At 40.0% G+C, this 21362-nt stretch overlaps 1 protein-coding gene across 4 annotated transcripts in view; it reads right to left on the bottom strand.

Annotated features, from left to right (window-relative positions):
* Positions 1-21362, bottom strand: part of EXT2 (exostosin glycosyltransferase 2) — a 148150-nt gene that overhangs the window by 39803 nt on the left and 86985 nt on the right. For all 4 annotated transcript variants that reach the window (XM_004050977.4, XM_063711080.1, XM_019037230.3 and 1 more), the window contains one exon: positions 6770-6959. In XM_004050977.4, the coding sequence (XP_004051025.1) occupies positions 6770-6959 (190 nt within the window). The remainder of the gene's footprint in view (positions 1-6769; positions 6960-21362) is intronic.

Genomic DNA, 21362 nt, shown 5'->3' with positions numbered 1-21362 from the left:
GCGGGGATGGTTTTAGGATGAAACTACTCCACCTCAGATCATCCAGCATTAGATTCTCGTAAGGGGCGTGCAACCTAGATCCCTTGCATGAGTAGTTCACAATAGGCTTCTCGCTTGAGTGAGAATCTAATGCTGCCACTGATCTGATAGGAGGCGGAACTCAGGTGGTACCCACCACTCACCTCCTGCTGTGCAGCTTGGTTCCTAACAGGCCACAGATGGCTACGGGTTCATGGCCCAGGGTTGGGGACCCCTGCCCTGTAACATCTAAAATGAAGGAGGTTATAGCCCTACCTACCAGACCAGTGGTTTTCAAAACTTTTGGTCTCAGAATCCCTTCATGCTCTTAAAAATTACTGAAAATCCCAAAGAGATTTTGTTTATATAGGATACACACACACACAAACACATTGTCTATTTACTATATTAAAAATTAAAACTGAGGAAATTTTAAAACATGAAAATATATGAGCACACATTCCATTAGCTGTGGGAAATGATGTCACTCATGACCTGTAGATTCTGGAGAACTCTACTGTACATTTGTGAGAGAATAAAAGAAGTGGGAAAGAGAAATAATGACTCAGAGTGATTACGAAAATAATTTCCATGTCCTGGATCTCCTGAAAGGATCTCAGGGATGCTCAGTGTACCCAGATTACACTCTGAAATCTGCTGAGTTAGACTCTGTTCAGATTTGGGTACCACAACATTAAAAGAAGTACCAACAAGCCCAGAAAATAGTTGAGAAGAAATAACAAGGACAGTGCAGGCATCTGTATCCAGGCTTTCTACAGAATGCTTAAAGAAACTAAGTGTGCCACTTATCACTTTATTGCCTCTCAGTTTCAACTGTAGTCATCATTGCCCTGTTAGTGATAGCTGAACTGGACCTTGTAAACATCTCTTCTTTGCCAACTGGCATGGTGTCACACTGTGTCAGTACAGGGCACTGAAGGGCCAGTGCAGCGCATAGGGGTGGCTTTCTTCCTGGTTCTGGTATGCCTTTTTTACTTCTTGCTCCAGTAGTGCCTGGCCAGCAGGCAGGCAGGCAGGGGCACTTGTCTCTAGCAAGTGTAAGTAGCACCTCTTCCCTGCGGCAGCTTCCCAGGAGGTTCTAGCACACCCCAACTGGCTTCCCAGTGAATTTAACAGCACCCCTGCAGGCAGCTTCCCAGCAAGTTATGTGGATGCCCCACCAGCAACTCAGCCAGAATTCTCCCTGTGGGTAGTTCCAGGTGAGCTCCACTAAAGCCCTAGCCAGTTTCCCAGCAAGTTCAATAACACTCCTGGGGCAGATTCCTGTTGAATTCTGTGTGTATACGAGGTCATGACTGGGTTTCCTGCTTGTCAAGTTTGGCCTGTGGCACCTCAGTAAACTTTACTAATCCAGTGGATGTGATTAGTAAGGTGTGAATCTCAGATCTAGCTGGGGAAGGGGCTCTCCCAAGTTTATTTTCTGTAACCTTTAGAGTTCTCTTTACCCTTTAGTAGGCAAATCCTGTTACTAGTTAATAATTCTTTAGATTAAATTTTTCCTGTTCAAATTATTATGTGGTTTCTGTCTCCTAAATGAACCTTGACTAATATTCTTGGGATATCAGAAAGATTATCGAATGAAAAGGGAATTGTTCTCTATGGTCTCTAGAGTTAGAAGCATGACAAATGGAAGGGTAGAAGTTACAGGGAAACTGATTTAGACTTAAAATAGGTAAGAACTTCCTGATGGTATAAACTGTTCTAAGATGTGTTGCCTTCAGCAGCACAACGTGCCCTTTTACTTCAAATGCACTAACTTAGGTCAGATTTCTACTCGACATCAGGTGGAAAACTAAACAAGATGCCTCTATGGCCTTAGGATTCCATGAGGCAGCAAAACATCACAGAAAGAACACAGTCTTTGGAAACAGCTTCAGATCCCAGGTCTACCACTTGCTTGTCATGTGACCTTGAACAAGTTAAACACTCTGAGCCTGCTTCTTCAACTATGAAGAAGGAATAACAATGACACCATCTTGACATGATTGACTGTGAGGGTGAATGGGAATGCATTTAGCAACACAGTGCCCAGCACACTGGAGGTAGTCACTAAAATGTTAGCCATGCTTTCCCTGGAAAGTCTGTGTCTACCTACAGAACCAGAGCATTTTTTTGAACCCTAGGTAGCAGTGTCAAAGTGGTACAGTTGAGATCTGGTACATCACCCTGACAACCCAGTGGTATACCCCTGGCCCAGGCCTTCCACATCCACTTTGAGAGAAGCAAGATCCCTGCCATGAATCCTCTAAACTCTCACACACTAATAAAACAAAAGAACATGGAACTTTGGTCATGTTAATTCCACAAGGCAACAAGCAGCTCCTCTTTCCACTATGTAGAGAAACTAGGCTAGCTACTTTGATTAAGTATGAACGTACCTCTATACTGGATGGAATCTGGACTTACAATTGGGGAATGTGTATAGCATATTCAACCCATAGACAGCTTTCCGCACTGTTCATCTATATATGTCCAAAGAATTACTTGAGACCATGTCCACAAAGAACTAACTTGCCTCTGTAAAGTCTTTGAAGGGGAAGTTTTAGAGAACAATGAAGACCCAGGAGGATGATATGAGGTGCAGGTAGAAATATAGAATGAATCATGGCTTTTTAAGATACGTGGTTACTTTTCCCTATTGCAAGTTAGGTCTGAGTAGCCAAAAGTCGGCTTTGGCAAAAGGCATCTCCATTTCAGTGATCAGCTACCACCAGGCAGAACTCTAAATAGAATTCTCAGTTTCATGTTTTCCCTTTGTCAAATTAAATGGCCTCCATGAAAGAGAAGTACCATTCTCTCAGGCTTCTGACAGTATCCCTTTCGTGGAGGCCAGAAATGAGAGGGTAGCAATCAAAGAATAAGCATTAAAATTATATCCTGCCTTTAGATAATCCTGATATGGAATTTTGATTCTGGAAAGGTAACCTTTAAAAAAATTAGGACTGGAGCAGTAGAAGGAGAAGGGAGAATGAGGTAGGAAAGAAAAACATATGTGAAAAAGAAAAGAGGATTTTTCTTTCCCATTAGTTTTTCAAAAAAATAGATTTACTTTTCTGTCTCTCTGAGTCCCTGACAAGGATCTATATGATCTTCTTCTATATGATCCCAAATCAAAGAACTGACAACACATGATGATTTTCCTACAACTAAACGGTAATCTAAATAGACACAGGGGGGCTTAGTGCAAAGGGCATGAGCTTTGGATCTAGAAAGATCTGTGTTGATTTCTGACAAATTACTAATCTGAGTTTCATTTTTCTTATTTTTGTAAAATGGGAATAACAACAGTTTCCTTGCAGGTTTGTCCTAAGGTCTAGAGATAATAAGCATGTAGCACAGTTCCTGTTCCTAGGATTAAAAAAGTATACAATATGGTTATATCACTATCATCTTCACAAATGGATTCTTGTGAAGTCCTATGAACTTCACTTCTCTACTGATAACATGAAGAGGTCTAAACAGAAGAATACGGGGGTGACCCCTAGAATGCAGACAGAAACTGTGTCATAGCTAGAAATCTTCAGGCCCAACTTCTATTGCTTAGCCTAAATGGGGTCTTTCTTCCTTACTCCTTTAAATTCTAAATAAAACAGCATGCCCTTGTATCTTATGTCTCATCCTGTGAACCTATAACAGACGAAATAGAAATGTCACCTTCCATTCATACAAAGTAGCCTGAAAAATATGATTTTTCAAATGCATTGCAGAATTTATGAAAAACAAACAGCTGAGCCAGGTGACCTGATAACTTCACAGTATGAACTTTAGTCCAGCTCAAAGGAGAAAAAGAACTCCTTGTGTTAAGGATTTCTTTTTTTAAGTATATTGATTAACGGTTTTCTCCATGTTGGATGCCAAGAGAAATGTGAGCAAAGACATTTTTCTCCAACTTGGCAAAGGTACTACAAAAATGGTCAGGTTGACTGAAGATGACCCCAAGTCCATCCTGCCAATCACTATCATAAATACAACCACAGATTCACAAAATAAATTATCAGATTATCTCCATACAAACCTTAAGCCCACTTCAGAATTGCCTGAGTTGCTGGTGTACAGCTGGTCTCATGACCCAACTCCCCGCAGTCCTAGAACTCAGCTCAAAAGGAAGGTGGCTGCTGGTTTTACTCCCCTGTTGACCATCCTGGGTTGCTGACATGCTCAGCCAACCCCACCCTGCCTGCTAAGGACTATGCAAATCACAGTCTGAAGCTGGGGGGCTCCTGACGTTAATTCAAACTTAAAACTAAAGTCAGTTACAGGAAGAAAGGCAGTAGCCTGCCTTTTCTTCTGACAAAGCTCAAAATCAATGTGATGAAAGCTCACTGGAAATTTCAATTGCCTAGTCTAAGTATTTACTTAAACTTAAAACCCAGAAATTTGGACTTAAGTGTAACCAAAAGAAAAAAGTATTTGGTTGGGTTGGAGAATGAAAAAAAAAAAAAAAAAAAAAGTGGGAAGGAGGGTAGGTTTCTGCCTACACAAATCCTCCCAGCAGCAGACATGGTAACCACAATATTTATTTTAGTAAATGTAGAGAAAGCGAAAAACATCACTTTTGCCTCTAATATTTCAAAGACTTGGACTTGCTTTTTTTTATATATATAATATATATGTTACTAACGCTGTACGTGAAAAATCAGATGCATTTGCTGGCATGCGGACCAGAGCTGACAGCCTCATTTACCAACTGAACAAACACCCCACAGAAGATTAAACATGGTTCATGTTCTCCCCAAACAACCACATCGCCAGAGCCAGAGCCCTGACCTAAAAACCACTGTTAGAAAAAAGCCAGTCCAGTCACTACACATGTCAAAATTAGGGCCTCATCAGTTAAGGGCTCTTTTTCCTCCCTAGAGTCAAAATCTTTTAAAAATAAACTAAAGTCTTGGTCATAAAATTAACCACTACATTTTAGCAGGGTCTTACCAAAAATTAAAACTGAACACCCAACTCCAAAATCTGGGCTCCTGCTACTGCCTTTAGTTGTGCCAGTGTAGAGGCTTACATCAAGAAGGAAAAAAAAAAATGTATCCTTTCTCACAGTTTGCAATGATACCTTCCCCAAAGAAGTGACACAAATTCACAATAAATAACTCACCTTATGCCTAAAGTGGCTAACCAGGAGTTACAAGGAGAAGCCTCTTTTGCATTTAGCACTAGAATTTGCAACTCTGCCTTTCAGGCAGGATTGCAGGAGCAGGTTGAGAGTCTCTGAAAGCTGGTGGCCTTTCCATGCAGGAGCAAATACAGGCCTGTGACTACTGCAAGACACAACAGGCCACTCCAGACCCAATGAGAGGCCCAGCCTTCCTTCTGCAAACAAAGCCCATCCTTTATAAATGAAGGGACTAATTAGCAATGCAATACCATCCAATTCACTTCACTCTGGAGAAAGGCAATTGGTATGAAGAAATCCAAGTCAACAATTTCCTTCTTTACATAGTTCCTTATAATTGTCTCTCTTTTCCTTCCTTTCTGTATTCTCATCCTCCCTTCTTAAATGATGCCCACATCTTCCCCTTTCCTTCTCCCTTATTAAGTATCAAACAAAACAAAAATCCAGAAAACTGGCCATGTTATAGTGTTGGGAAAGAGAAAACAAATCTTGGCATAGAAAGTTAATTTTTAAAAATCAGGGAATAATACAGGACCTTCATTTAAAATAGCTGTTTTATTTACTCAAACTGTGGCTCCCTAAATCTAAAAAGAAAGCACATGATTCTCTCAGAGAACAAACATCCCATGAAGTAAAGGAGAAACTAAAGAATTTTCTCAAGGTAAATTCTGATTTGCCTAACAGAGCCAGAAATATGGACTTCTTCCAGCCTAGACTATAGATCTACTACTGGCAATTTTCAGGGTTGACTTTCCCGACTTCAGTATATCCAATTAAAAGAGACTAGCCATAAAAAGTGCAGATACTACTGTCAGGCAATAAACTAGACCTTATCGGTGACAGTGGTGCACATTACTAACTTCAAACTCATTCATTCCTTGCTCTAATCCATCAGAAACTTCCTGGCTTTAATAGGCTATAAATGGCAGGAGCTTTGAAGTCCCTGGGATTAGGATCAGTAATACACAGACTGAACGAGAAACTAAATGCAGGTGGAACATACTCTGTGCGTCCCGAATTAAAAACAAATCCAATGAATCAAATAGTCCTCAACCCTAGCTGCCAGCCAGCGGATTACAGGGGTGGCCAAGGCAAGGAACAAAGTGATTAAGGAAGAACCAATGGGAACTTCTAGTGATTGCTCTCTTTAAGGACCTGACTTGAAGTCTGGACAGGGTATGCTTTGCTGCTGACTTTTCCAATCAGAGGTGAGGCCATCCCTTTTTTTTTTTTTTTTTTTTTTTTTGAGAAAGTACAGCATCAGAGCAGAGATAAGAAAGGAGAAAACTAATGCCTTTTAAACTGAGTTTTCATGTAAACAAATCAGCTGAGATGGCTGAGGGAAGCTGAGATCTGTTTTCCTAAGGCTGATAGCCTTTGATCCTATTGATTCCTAAGCCCTCAAACACTTGTGGCTACAGAGTATGCCAGGGCTTGGAGTTAAATGGGCCACCCTAGAACAAGAATGAGACGACTGAGAAAAATGGAGGCATGCTGTCTCAGAAATGGTATTGCTATTGACAAAGCAGGAAAATTTATTTAAAACAAAGGATGTGAATAATTTGGCCATCCAAAATCGATCCAGCTGAGAGAGGCACTAAGGCTTCTTACCTTCTGGAGGGTTTTTATTCTGATTATTCCAGACGACAAGTAGTTTGGATAGACTGGGCACCTTGGACACTTCAGTGATGACCCGGAAGAGGCTCTCTACTCGGTCGTAGGTGAGGACTATGGCAGTGAACCCTTGAGACTGTGGTGGGATCAGCGGGAGGAAGAGTGGATTGCTCACGCTGCCCCATTTCTACAAGAGGACAGATTAACACGGGTCAGAAAAGCAGCTGTAACAATATGGCTGACCCAATATCGTCAGCAAACCCAAACATGGCAGGCTTGGTGGCTTTTACCAGGACAGATCCCAGAGCTAAGCAACTGCTCAAAGTCTTCCCCTCCTCAAAATTTGCATGGACTAATTAAGTTTGGCTCTGATATCACTGGAAAAGGAGCTGAGAACTTTTGCAGCTGAGAAAAGAATTCTAGTTAAACATGACAGATTAAAGCATGCGTTTATCTCCATTCTCTCCCCAAACCCAATAAAAAGGCAGTTGATGAATATAAAAGAATATAAATCTACAAGGACAAAGAGATGGGAGAAGAGACAACAGCTGATGGGCCTATTACGATATTTTTGAAAGATGGAAAGGGCTAGAGAAGGGGTAGCAGAGGAGGAGTGAGAGTGGAGACCTGGGCACCTACCAGGAGGGGAGGCAGCAATGGCAAGCAAGCCAACCTGGGAATTCACAGGCTTCAGGAATGAAACTCACCAGATACCTTGTGACGTAAGAGAAGCGGTAAGGTTGAAAACAGGAAGACTGTTAAAAATCTGTGTAAGGAGCAGTTAGAGGCCCAGATTCACAAACCCTCCCTTGATCCTACTCAGCCAGAAAAACGACTCTTCCCTCACCCCAGCTAGAGAAGGGAGGTTTCCTCTCCAAGGAAACTGAAGCTCTAGACAGGGAAATACAGGCACAGAGTAGAGGAAAATACAGGCTAAAAATCTACATTCTGAATGATGGGCCCTACAGGCTTCTTTCCCCTTCAGTTCCCAAAGCATTGGTAGCCATGTGGCTAGCTCGGCACCCCAACATCTTACAATGAAGTCCTCCAGGCAACAAGCTGGCCTTCACACAAAGAACTTCCGATCAGCTTTTCAGCGCTTCCCTCTCAATCATGAGCAGATTCTAGAATCACAGGCATTTCAAGAGCATCTTCAGCATGAATGTCAGAAACCAAATGAATAAAGAAAAAAAGGAACTTAGAAGTAACAGAAACAACAGAAGCAGCAGAAGGAAATTCAAACAGCATCAACAACAAATTGTAGCCACTGGGAGATAAGATTCTTCATCCATGAAACAAGAATAAATTGCTATTTTTATTTTAAAAGCTCTACCAAAGAACAGAAACAACTCTTTGACATTAAAAAATATAATAGTTTAAATTATTTTTGAGGGCAGGATTGCTACCTGGTTGGTCCTGTCAGTCGGGGGAAAAAAGGTCAGGATTGCAAGATAAAGATGACAAAATATTCCAGACTGGTGAACAAAAAGGCAGAGATGAAAAATAAGGACAGAGAAAATGAGAAAATCTAGAAGGTCCAACATCTATTTAATAGGAGATTCCAGAAAAGAAAACACAGACTATGGGAGAAGTAAATCTATCAAAGAAATTAAAGAAGTTCTCAGTACATAAGATATAAGAGGCATGAATTTTCAGATTGCAAAGGATTAATAGAAGTAGCACAGTGAATTTTTTAAAAAGACAAAAATAAAAAAAACAAAAACCACTGCCATATCAAAGTGCATATTTCTGAACACAGAGAATAAAGAGAAAATGTTCACAATGTGTGAAAATAGGTGAGGAACATGTGAGTTCAATGTACAATTCTCAAAAGTTATCAGTTAAATGTGAAATGTTTTTAAAATAAAGTTTAAAAAGTGATGAAAGAAAGTCAATCTCTTTGCTACCATTAAAATATTAAGTACTTTTAATACAGCAATGTAAGCAAAAATATTTTTGCACTGATAATAATTAAGATTATTTAAATGTTCTTATATATTTTACCAGCTTTATTAGGATATGATTCATATACCATACAATCTACCCACTTAAAGCATATAATGGTTTTGGTATATTACATTGTTCACTTTTAAAAATTGTGTTAAAATATATATAATATTAAATTTGCCATTTTAACCATTGTTAAATGTGTAATTCGGTGGCATTAATTACATTCATATTCATATGTTATCATGCAAAAAGCCCAGGACTGAATTCCATCTTTGCCAGAAGGTGGCTGAGTATGAAATGTCCTATCTGCTATTATGGCTGCTGCATACTTCCCTAGTCTTTTATACTCCGGGATTGCCAAGGTTCCCTATCAATCTCATCCATATCACTGATGGACACCCATCACCAACTTTGTGACAACAGCTGTCTGCCAGATGTAACAGTGTGGGATGAGAAATGCACACAAACCCATGGAATACACATGGGATGGAAACTCAAAGAAGCTGAATGGGATTCCTAGGGTCCTAATGTAATCAGGATATTAAAGCCAAAATGTCCACAACATGCTATAATTAGATTTCACAACCAAGAGACACAATAGGAAACACCATCTTTTCTTTTTCTTTTTTTTTTTGAGACAGAGTTTCACTCGTTGCCCAGGCTGGAGTGCAATGGCACAATCTCGGCTCACCTCAACCTCTGTCTCCCGGGTTCAAAAGATTCTCCTGTCTCAGCCTCCCAAGTAGCTGGGATTACAGGCATGCACCACCACACCGGGCTAATTTTGTATTTTTAGTACAGACAGGGTTTCTCTATGTTGGTAAGATTGGTCTCGAACTCCCGACCTCAGGTGATCCACCTGCCTCAACCTCCCAAAGTGCTGGGATTACAGGTGTGAGCCACCGCGCCTGGCCAGGAAAGGCCATCTTTTCAATGTTGATCTTCTGTTTCCATGACATCACACTTTGATATTAAGCTGCAGTCTTAGGAAGGTGACTGGATTTTAGTATTTGTACCTTAGCAACTCATTGTACTTCTAGAAACCTTTTTGAGTTTTCTACCCCAAATTTTATTCTTCATCTCTTCCTGACCTTTATGGAAACTGAAGTCAGAAAGTAGCCCTATATTTAAGTCATAATTAATCCCCAGGGACCGTTCATGGTCTATGTGCCATCACTATCCCCAACCCACTCACCTAACCCTCTTGACACAATACTCACTAATGCCTGCTTGAAAAACACCATTTTAAGTGGAAAAGAAACAAAAAGATTCTTTTAAAAAAGTGTATAAAATGATTTAATGTGTGATATTGAAACAGTCAAGATTTACTGAGTACTTACTAAGTGCAAAATACTGTGCTTTACATGTATTACCTCATTAGATATTCACAACAACCCCCAAGATAGATACGGTTATTGTTCTCACTTTACAGATGAAGAAACTGTAGAACTAGAAATAGCAAATGATGTTCAAGGCTATATAAACCTGTAAGTGATGGAACTGAGATACAACTCAAGCAATCTGATTTCAGAACACCAGACGGTAATGGTTCACAGCCCTTCCCTATGCCCTCCTACATACATACCCAAACTGGGTATGCATTACCATTTTATAGACTTTGGAAAATTCAAGTGTGGGGAACTCCACAGTTTGCTACTTCTAGCTCTTTTCTAAGACAAAAATCCTAAAAGTTCTTGATCCTTGTTAATAAAATCTGGGCTAATAAGCAAGAACCCACCCCAAACACTATGATTTCAGAAAGTCTATGGAATAAAAACACACCAAATATATAACACTGACACAAACTGTGCACATAAATTTAAAAAGGTAAGTACACCACTAAAACAGAAGGAAAAACTATTAAAACTCCAACAGAATGAGGTCTGTTCTTTGGGAGAAGAGGGGAGAATGCCAACACACTTAAATGTCTTTATGACATTAAGAGGAGAGGAAAATTCCCTAAGAGATGCAAAGCTTAGGCTCACAAAACGAATGCCTTGGCATTTAAACTGAGGCATCCCTGAAAGGCATCGCAGCTCTGATTTCAAGGAGCTGCCAGGGACATGGAGCCAGAGTCGCTGGCAAGACAACAGATCGGGTCTAATCCCACATGCCAGCTCCACTTGGGAAGTGAATCGGTAGAGGAGGAGGAAGGACAGGAAGGAATGGTTGGCTGGGAAGTGGACAGTAACTTTTCTTGATGTTGTTTTTCCCCACTGCCCACTTGCATCCCAAATAGGGCTTGAGTACTGGAGAAGCAGGGAAGGCAGCATGGGGGGTATGGACAGCATGGAAAGGAGCATAAGGAGAACTGGATCTTGCCAATACTGTCCCTTAAAATCCAGAAGTGGAGATGAACACAGGAGGCAGTATGTAAGCTTCTAAGCATACATCTACTCAAACACAGGTTCAATTATTTACTGTAGAACACACCACCAGGGTAGATGCAAATGGCTTCAAAATTGAGTTAGCATGTTTGAAGTCAGTTTTGGAATCACAAGTTCTTAATCGGAACCCAGGTTCTTTCACTTGCCAGCTGCATAGCCTGGGCAAAGTACTTAATCTCTCTTGTACCTCAGTTTCTCTGTCTATAAAAATCATCAAATAACTATTACCATCTTTCTAGGTAGTATTACTTAGCATAAATGAGGCAATATATGTAAGGTACTGTCATGTAGAAGCATTCAGTAAATGATAGCCAATGGTTGATCTTGTGTGAGTTGTAATTTCTCCAGGCTTTACGTTCCATGTGTCTCAAAAGTGGGTAGGAGGTAGCCTAAGCAGTCTTGAGATCTCTTGCAGCACAAGAATTCCAAATGAATTGCAGTACAAGAATCCCAAATGAAGTCCTTATTTCTCCCTCTCTTTACCTTATCATGTTTCAAGGTCCTGGTTTACCTGGATTCTCTACCTCTACTTCTTCCTGTCCAAATATACTGTTTTTATTTCCATGATTTTCTCTTTTCCTTTCTATTCATTATGTTTTGGCTATCCTGAAAGCTCCACGAAGGCAGGAGCCAGAACACCCACTATTTAGAACAATGCCTAGTTGTTCAATGAAAACTTGTTTTTTAAAGAAGTGAGTAAGTTAAAGCCAAATGACTCAGGCCTGTTTTATCAGTCCCCCTTATGTATAGATATGAATAGCTGATGTACATTCAAATGACTAAAACTATGAGTTTTGAAATGACTCCGAACCTAGTTAACTCATTTTATACATACTTACCAAGAATCTTACTGTGCTGTGTTCTGAAGAAGTGTAGGATTTTATAGGATATTTAACAGAGGGCTTTAATCTGGGCCTTGCCATGTACTAGTCTTGTGACATGTACAGTTCTTTGAGTATCAGTTTCCTCATCTGTAAAACAGGGATCATGATAGTATCTACCTCCTAGGCCAATGATGATTAAACGAGATTATGTACATAAACATTTAGCAGAGGGCTCAACACAGGATCCTATGAATTAGAGTTTAAAGCAAACAAAATACTTCCACTCTTCTCGATTTGTATTCGTCTTGCCTACTAAAACACTGGTATTGGTGATTCAGCAATCATTCCCACTAGCTTTATTTCTGGTATGCATTCATTCAGTCAACATTTCCTGCACATACACTATAAGCCTGGTATAGTGTTAAAGATGCAAAGATGAACACTTTCCTTCCTCTCAAAACACACGTAACCTAGTGGGGAAGACAGCACAGTAAAAACACAAATTACAATGTAAACTAACAAGTAGTAAACAAAGAATGAAAGGTACTCCATAGGTGGAAACACCGAGATCTACACAATCACCTCTCCCTACCTGGAGATGAGGAGGTCTGAGCAGTGTCTTTAAGAAGAAGCAGGAGAGAGCTGGCCAAAGAAGCCTAGGGGCAAGCTGAGCGGCATGTGCAAAGATTTGCTGACAAGACAGTGAGCCATCCAACAGGGCACCTCACAGCTTGCTGGGAGGAGAAAGGTCAGACAGCAGAAATGAGAGGAACTCAGGTAACGGCAGGTTAGAGCTCTATTGTGAAAAGCCTTAAATAACTTTTTTTTTTTTAAGTTACACAGCTAGCTTTTTCATTTCTTTTGAAATTTTCTTCTCCTGGTCATTGTTTTAGTGACAAATTGACATGGCTACCGTTATGCTCTATTTCAAAGAGTCATAAATAGGAAATGCTGATCTACAACTAAGCTTCTGTGTCAATTGCTTTTCCCTTCCTCAAGCATAATCCTATTTGCCTTTGGAGCTCAGTGACAGCATGGAGAAAGGCAGCTTTAATTGGGGTGTTACCTTCACACAGACACTCCACCCCACTAGGGTAAGGTCAGCAAACTAACCTCCAGAGAAAAAAAGCTTACTGGGGACGAACATTTCAAAAACAGCATTTAGTCACCTCTGAAATACCTTTAAGAACTGACCCCCTGCTGGCTGACCAAGGAGAGTGTCTACAGTCTGGGACCTCTTGACCCCACTTTCTGCAGGAAATCAAGCAAATTTAAACCTCCATAATTTACTCAAGACTGGCTTCTGCCAGGGAAAAGGCAAACAATGCTGGCAATTAACTCTGCTACCTGATTAAATCTCCATGATGGCAAGATAGGGCATAAAACCAGGCATCCAGCAACAGAGCTAGAGAAGACGCAAAGCTCATCTATCGCAGCTATGCCTTCAAAACCTTGGCTATCAATGCAATTTTCAAATACACTGGATGAACCTGTTCACTCAAAGGTAGGAGGAGATACCAAAAGAATAGGTGTGTATTATTCTGACAATGTGCTGGCCTTTGGCCAAAATGCCTTGCTCACCTCTTGCCCATTCTCCCACCGTTTACTTCTCACTCCTCCAAATTCAGTACAGAAGCGCCAATAAGAAATATCACATTGTTAAATTGCAATTGCATAAAAGTAATCCCTAACAGCCACGAGAACTGTCAGGTCACAATGCCAGCTGCAGAAAAGTTCTTTTATTCTGCAAAGCCCTGGTGTAAGAACTAGTAGTGTGCAGACACTAGTGAGAGGGATGTGTGGGCTCAGGTTTCAGGATGCCTTGAAGGAAAGGCCTTGGGAGACTAAGCTTAAAGTCAGCTACCAGTTCAAAGGGGTTTCCCCTTCAGGAAAGAGATTCAAACTCAAGCAACTAGTGGTGCCTTTGGCAATCCCAAACACAGGAAGTTGCCTGAACCCTTCCTGCAATCCTGATTTGCTTTCTTGTAGTTGAAAGGTCATGGTAGCTGTGTGAGCCTAACCAAAACCATTCTAGGGTTACCATACAGAAAGCAGAGAAAGGTGGTAAACGGGTGGCCTTTGCTAGCCATTTTGAAGCGTTCTTGCTGATGCTACTCGGATTGTGAAATCAAGAGCAAGGAAAACCACATTTCATTACCAACTAAAAGACTCTTTCAGCCTAAACCAAACCAAACTGTAGCACTGAAGAAATCAAGCTGCAATACAGGATGATCCAAATTTTAATTACTATTCCTCATCATATCAGAGATTTTTTGTCACTATGTATAACTTCATGTGAAAATAAGAGAATTCAGCAGATATTTGAGTCAACCTATATCTGATTTAAATGAACGTATTTTGCCTAAACAGAAAAATGAGAAGACAGAGAAGAAAGGAAGAGAAGAGGACAGGCCTGCTATACAGAAGCTTTTCAGCCCCTAGTAATGAGAAGCCTTACCTATTCCTACCTTGATAGAAAGGGCAGTTTTCTTGGTTGTTTTGAAGTTATCAACTCTTACCTCAATGTGGTTTCAATTATGAATTACCAGACTAAAAGGGGAAAAAAAGCTTTGATTTATTCTTTTTTGTTCCAATTATGCATGATGTGTTTCCACTGAAGACTTTGAAAAGCATTTCATCATGCCTCTCATCCAGAAGTGGTCAAAGGGCAAAACCAAAAGGAGTTAACCCTTTCATTTCTCCTTTAGGTTCAAAGAGACTCCCTATCAATGGATATAGGACAAGGCCTTTGAAGCAGGGCAATGAAAGAGTTAAGCATTAGCATCATATTACTAACGTGCATAAGGGTGGTGTCCCTTGTCCAAAATGGTGAGATGATATTTATGTTAATGGTTACTGGGAGATTTGAAAGGGGCAATCAGTAATGTGGTCCATGTTGCCTTAACCATTAAACCTCTACAGCCCCAAATACCCACAGCACAGCACTCCACCAGCCAGGCACATGCTGACTTGCAAAACTAGAGAATTACTGAGACCTAACAATGTCTTCAAGTAGCATCTCTTAGCTCAAGAGAGAAAAGTTTTGGGGACAAGTCTGAAGTTTACCTGATGCACATGTCTATTTCATTTCACTCTCAAATAATAACGGATATGGTTTGGATTTGTGTTCCTGCTCAAATCTCACATTGAATTGTAATCCCCAATGTTGGAGGAGGGGCCTGGTGGGATATAAATGAATCATGGGGGTGGGTTTCCCCCTTGCTGTTCTCATGACAGTGAGTGAGTTCTCCCAAGATCTGGTTGTTTAAAAGTGTGTAGTACCTCCCCCTTCTCTCTTCCTCCTGCTCCAGCTATGTAAGACATGCCAGCTTCCCTTTTGCCTTCCGCCATGATTGTAAGTTTCCTGTGGCTTCCCCAGAAGCAGAAGCCTGTACAGCCTGCAGAACCAAGAGCCAATTAAACCTCTTTTCTTTCTAAATTATCCAGTCTCAGGTAATTCTCTACAGTGATGTGAGAACAGACTAATACAATAACTGACTGTTCTGAAAAACAAGAATAACACTGAAGGCCAAATCTCACTGACCAACCATTAAACAGACATGTGAAAAATTGAGAAAATCAAAGGCTAGAAATCCTCTTAAGGCTTCAACTAAGTAAGATAGTTAATTATCAACTTAAAGCTCCTGAAACCTATTTACAGCAATTTGCTCATAAGTGAGTTTTCTAAATGGTGGCATCACATTTGGGGGTACTGAACTAACAAGTACCATGACTGATATCTGAAGAAACTGAGCCAGAGACTAACTCAGGGTCACAAGAGCAGGCCAAATATGTCTACTGCTATTCTCTTTTTCCTACAGCTGCTTTTCAGATGTTCGCTTTTTCTTTGGTTTACTGCAGTCTCATTATGATTACCAGGCTGTAAATTTACTTTTACTTATCCTGCTTGTGGTCTGTTAGTCTTCCTGGATCTGCGGCCTGTGTCATTCAACAATTGTGGAAAATTCTCAGCTCTGATCCTTTCAATAGGGCTTCTTTCCATTCCCCACCTCTTCTTCTGGAACTCAGCTTAGATGTATGTTGGACCTTCTCTCTCTGTTCTCTATATTACTTCACTTCTCCTTCATATTTTCCACCTCTTTGTCTCTTTGGGCTGCATTCTGAACAATTTCATTGACTCTAATAATCTAATCTAATAATTGCAAGCCCTTGCATGTCTGTTTCTGGTAGTTCTTGCTCACAATATTGCCTATAGCTTTATGGTTGTGAGCTGCTAATTGTCCTCAGACACTTAATTTATAAGAATTATTTGAGACCTGGACTGAAAATATGGTCCTTATGACACAGTTTGTGTCTGCTTCTGCTGGTTCCTATCAATACAAAGCCACTTTCAACTAAATTCCCTTCATAAGGCTTATTTGGATGATAACTGTAGTATGAATCCATGTGGGGGTGGCTTGTGATTGCAGTTCTTAATCACAAGGGTCAATACAGACAGGTTTACTCCTTCTTTACTCTTTCACTGAAGACATCAACTTTTATTTCCTAGCTTCATCCAAGAAGTTCTTGTGAGAGTTGGATGGGCCACAGGATTTAAATCCTAATCCCTGTCCCTTACTTCACAGAGTTACCAGGTCAAAGCTCCAGATCATCAAGGTCTACAAAAGTCTCCATGGCAAAAGCTGATTTTGGCTCCCACTCACCTCCCAGGATACCAAGTTTCACTTTGATTTGGGGATTAGCAAATACCTTACTTTCCTGCCAGCTCAGCAATAGGTTAAAATTGCTTTATAATACTTCATTCAATATTTTAGTTGTTCACTTAAGGAGGTCACTTAGCATATCTAACCTATCAGAAAGCCAGGGACAGAAGTCTTTTTTATATTTACACTGCCACTGTACTTATGTGTCATTGTGTTCCCTGTTTAACTTGGGGGCCAAATTTGGGTGCAAGATGAAAACAATTATATGAAAAGAAAGCAGTATAATAGATGGAATGATGGGCACAGAATCTCTGCATTAGATGAATCAACATACTTTTTTGGACCTCCATTTCCTCATTTAAAAAAAGAGGTGATCAGTGGATGGGCCTTGAATATAAATATGTCTCACTTCCTTCATCTGTAAGAATAGAGCTAACGGAATGCTACTTTTTGTTGTAAGGAATAAACAAGAGAAAATACATAATAAGACCTATCTGGGCACAAAAAATACCCTCCTGTATTTTTAATTTTCCTCTCCAGAGTCCCACCCAATTCTAAAATTTATGTTTCCACGTGATACAGCATTATACTATCAACCTTATAATTATCAACACTTCACTTCTCATAGCTCCACACCACTTACAAAATGCTTCCATGTATATCATTAATTTCTTAGAATAGTTCTCTGAAATAAGTATCCTCATTTTACAGATAAGAATAATGAAATTCAAAGAGATAAGAAACTTGCCGGGGTGGAAGGATTGCTCGAGGCCAGGAGTTCAAGAGCTGGAGGCCAGGAGTTCAACATCAGCCTGGGAAACATAGTAAGACCCTGTCACTACAAAAAAAAAAATTAGCTGGATATAGTGGTGCAAGCCTATGGTCCTAGTTACTTAGGAGGCTGAAGCAGGAGGATTGGTGGAGCTCAGGAGTTTGAGGCTGCAGTGAGCTGTGATCATGCCATTGCACTCTACAAAAATAAGATTTTTTAAAAGTAGCATGGCATGTGGTGCACACCTATAATCCCAGCTACTCAGGAGGCTGAGGTGGGAGGATCACTTGAGCCTAGGAGGTCAAGGCTGTAGGGAGCTATGATTGTGCCACTGCAGAAGGGAGGGAGGGAGGGACGAAGGGAGGGGGGAGGGAGGAGGGAAGGAGGGAAGGAGGGAAGGAAGGAAGGAAGGAAGGAAGGAAGGAAGGAAGGAAATTTTGTACAAGGTCAAGCTAATAAATGGTTTTGAGCTCAGGTTTGATTCCAAATGTCCTTTGCAATGGCCTTAATTATAATCAGACATAATCAGATAATCATATGATCAGATAATAATCAGTTGCTAATTGTTACACTATTCTTCTGAAGCTATCATTATCCCTAATTTCAGTCCTACAGATGGGCAAATTGTTGCAAAGAGAGATTTGGTAAGTAACCTCAAGTCACTCAGATCATCCTCAAGAAAAAAGGGATTGAAACGTGCAGTTTAGGAATTTCTGGGCTACAGTTAGTTTACTGGAAGGCTCACAGGTTAAACCCATTTGAATGCCTCTTGAAAATTCCTGTTATTATCTGAGTTTTAGCTATGTCAATTTTTTTCTTCATATAGCACTGAAATTCACATTTGGCTAAATGCCCACCCTTCTTCCATAAAGCCAAACTACTGTCAAGGAGAGCAAGAAAGGTTGCCACTGATTGCTTTTCAGGTAGTAGAGGAAAAAGTTGACATTTCATCCTCCTCTTGCTTGGAAAGAAAGCCAATCATTTATAAGAACCCTCATCTGGCTGCAGCTTCCATTAGTGGGATGGACAGAAACCATTTAAATGGTTCAACATAAGCCATATTAAAAGAATTTGGAATGAGGGAAGAGAGGGTTCCATATGCTGATACTTTTAATAATTCATGAGTTACAGCAGTCTGCAAGTAATAAATTTCACTAAATATATCTATAGTATGATTGCTTAAGATACTGGCAAAGATAACATACCATTGATTTTATTGGTTTATAATTTGATATGTTAAAAGTAACAGTTCAGCTGTTTTACAGTACAAAAGATTTAGATTATTTAGAACAAGGTCTTCAATCATCATCCTTGGACCTGCTACTTCATAAGTACACTGAAAATACTTAAATGCTTCAGTGAAAAAACTAGTGACTTATCTGATTCAAACAAAGAAAGCCAATCTATAAACCAAAGACAAAGGGTCCAACAATGTTCATGATGGCTTATACTACTACATCTTATGAGAGGTAAAACAAATTTACAGTTTCATCTGATTCTCCCATACTTGAAATGCTCTGACAGTTTGAAAGAGTAGCTCATTCTCTGATCTGGGCATAAAAATGATTGTTGGTAGCCCCTGACCATATTAGAGAGGTCATCTATGGTATAGGGGAAGACTTCATTGGCTTGGTAAATAAGAACTTTTGGGAGTGATTAAATTACGGCTTATGGCATCCAAGCTCAAAACACCAACACAGTTATAACCAAGAAAACCAAAGTTTCTGTATAGTTTGAGCTGTTAGGAGCCTAACACCAAAATGAAAGTTGATACAGAGTGGAAAGAAGAGACTCCACAATAAAGTGATTTCTTAAATATTAATTTCTCTGGAATTCCAATAAAGCATATGTTTTGTCTACTGTGCTCCATCTCTGCTTCTTCCTGAAAAAAAGGCATGAACCCACAAGGGCAAAAAAAAACCTTTTATTGGAAACAAGAATGGACCAGAGTTCAACAAATTTTTGGAAGGTAAAACAGATGAAGCCTTCCTTTTTCAAAATCCTCTTGCTATAAAACATAGCAATGTAGTATAAAATAGAACAAAAATTATTTTAAATATACAGCTGAGGTCACTGGAAAAGATAAGTCCCTAGGGACCAAAAATGAAGAAAAAACTGCAAATGAAAGCTGAACGCCCAGGAGCTAGTTGGCACTGTGGCACCGCAGAGGGCCAAGCTTGTTGCAGGGGTTGGCAATGTAGTTGGTTTTAACGCTCATGCTGGAACAGGAGACTTGGTTTTGGGCACAGGAAGTAAGGAAGTTAGAAGTGAGACTTGTACATTAAACCAGATCCCTTGAAGGCCTATACAATCAGTGAAAGAGTGGGCCAGAAAAAGTCTCTCACTAGTACACGGCAGCAACAAAAGTCACTTTTCTTTCTCAACCTGAGCTTGGTGATGTGGGTGAGGGGGAATCTTCCTGGGGAATTTTTTCTTTCAATTTATGTTTGCTTATTGTTTTGCAACATTTTGTTTTGAACATCAAGCACTGTACCAAAATATAAGCCATTCATCTTAAGACAACTGTATTTACCATAATGAAGAGTACTACACTAGTGTTTACAATTAATTGCTGACAACTTAAAAAACTGATTAGTGACATTGCTGTCTAATAATCAAATGCTTCATCACAGGCTGAATGTAATTATTATTATTATTATTATTTTGAGACGGAGTCTTGCTCTGTCGCCCAGGCTGGAGTGCAGTGGCACCATCTTGGCTCACTGCAAGCTCCACCTCCTGGGTTCATGCCATTCTCCTGCCTCAGCCTCCCGAGTAGCTAGGACCACAGGCGCCCGCCACCACGCCCGGCTAATTTCTTGTATTTTTAGTAGAGACGGGGTTTCACCTTGTTAGCCAGGATGGTCTCCATCTCCTGACCTCGTGATCCACCCCCCTCGGCCTCCCAAAGTGCCGGGATTATAGGCGTGAGCCACCGCGCCCGGCCCTCAATGTAATTATTAAAAGAGAAAAGTTCCTCCTCCCTTTCTTACCTTCAAACCAAACCAAAAAAAGTAGTTCTCACCTGGAAAGAGCACTTACTTTAAGTTTTAGCTGGTTTTATTAAACCTAGAATCCTCTAAAACATGGGAAAACAAGGCTTCCCAGCGTAAATATCATGATACATGAAAAAATAAAATTCCCTGGAACAGCATGTTTTCACCAACTTGCAAAAAGAGAAAGAGCTTACTGCTTCGTAACCAAGTCAGCTCTGTTTCCCCTGGGAGCTTTTAGCAGAGGCTAGGGCTCATGCAGGTTTGGGGTTTCAATGAATTATCTGAGTGGTACAGAAACCTCCAGTGAGACATTAATGTTGAAGAAGCAAAATAAACAAAAACAAATGCTCTGGAAAATACCTCCTTATCCCAGGATGGGAGAATTTCCACAGAAAACCTCACATGTGAGATGAACTCACATTCCAAAATTATAAAACATCTAAGGAAACAATGCAACAAGAGCAGTGGACAGTAGACAAATGACAAGATCAGACCTTACAGGAATTCAGAAAATTGGATGAAGAATATAAAGTAAGTGTCTCAAATGATTAAAGATATAAAAGAAGGAATTAAAAATGTGAGAAAAAAAGATGCTATGAAGAAGGCCAGGCAGACAGATTTGAAAAATAATCAAATAGAACTTCTACAAATAACCACTGAAATTTAAATCATGATGAATGGGTAAAAAACACATTAGTCAAAGATGAAGAAAATAGGAAAATAGATGTGAAAAAGTTATCTAGCATGCAGCACAGAGAGAGAAAAATGTGGAAAACCTGATGAACGAAACAAAACAAAGCTGAGAGACATAAGGTAAGGACAGAATAAAAGGTCTAACAAAGATTTAATAGAATTCTAGAAGGAAAGATTAGTGAGAATTGCAGATATGTAATATTCAAAGAGAGAATGAAAACTTTCCAAAAATGGATTAAAGAAGAACCTTTAAACTCAACAATCTTCAGGTTTAAAAAGACAAATCACCCTCAAAAAAATTAGT

Source organism: Gorilla gorilla, chromosome 9, assembly GCF_029281585.2.
Source record: "Gorilla gorilla gorilla isolate KB3781 chromosome 9, NHGRI_mGorGor1-v2.1_pri, whole genome shotgun sequence".
NCBI lineage: Eukaryota > Metazoa > Chordata > Mammalia > Primates > Hominidae > Gorilla > Gorilla gorilla.
Note: the sequence above shows the minus strand (reverse complement) of the source record. Positions and strands in the feature narration are given on the sequence as shown.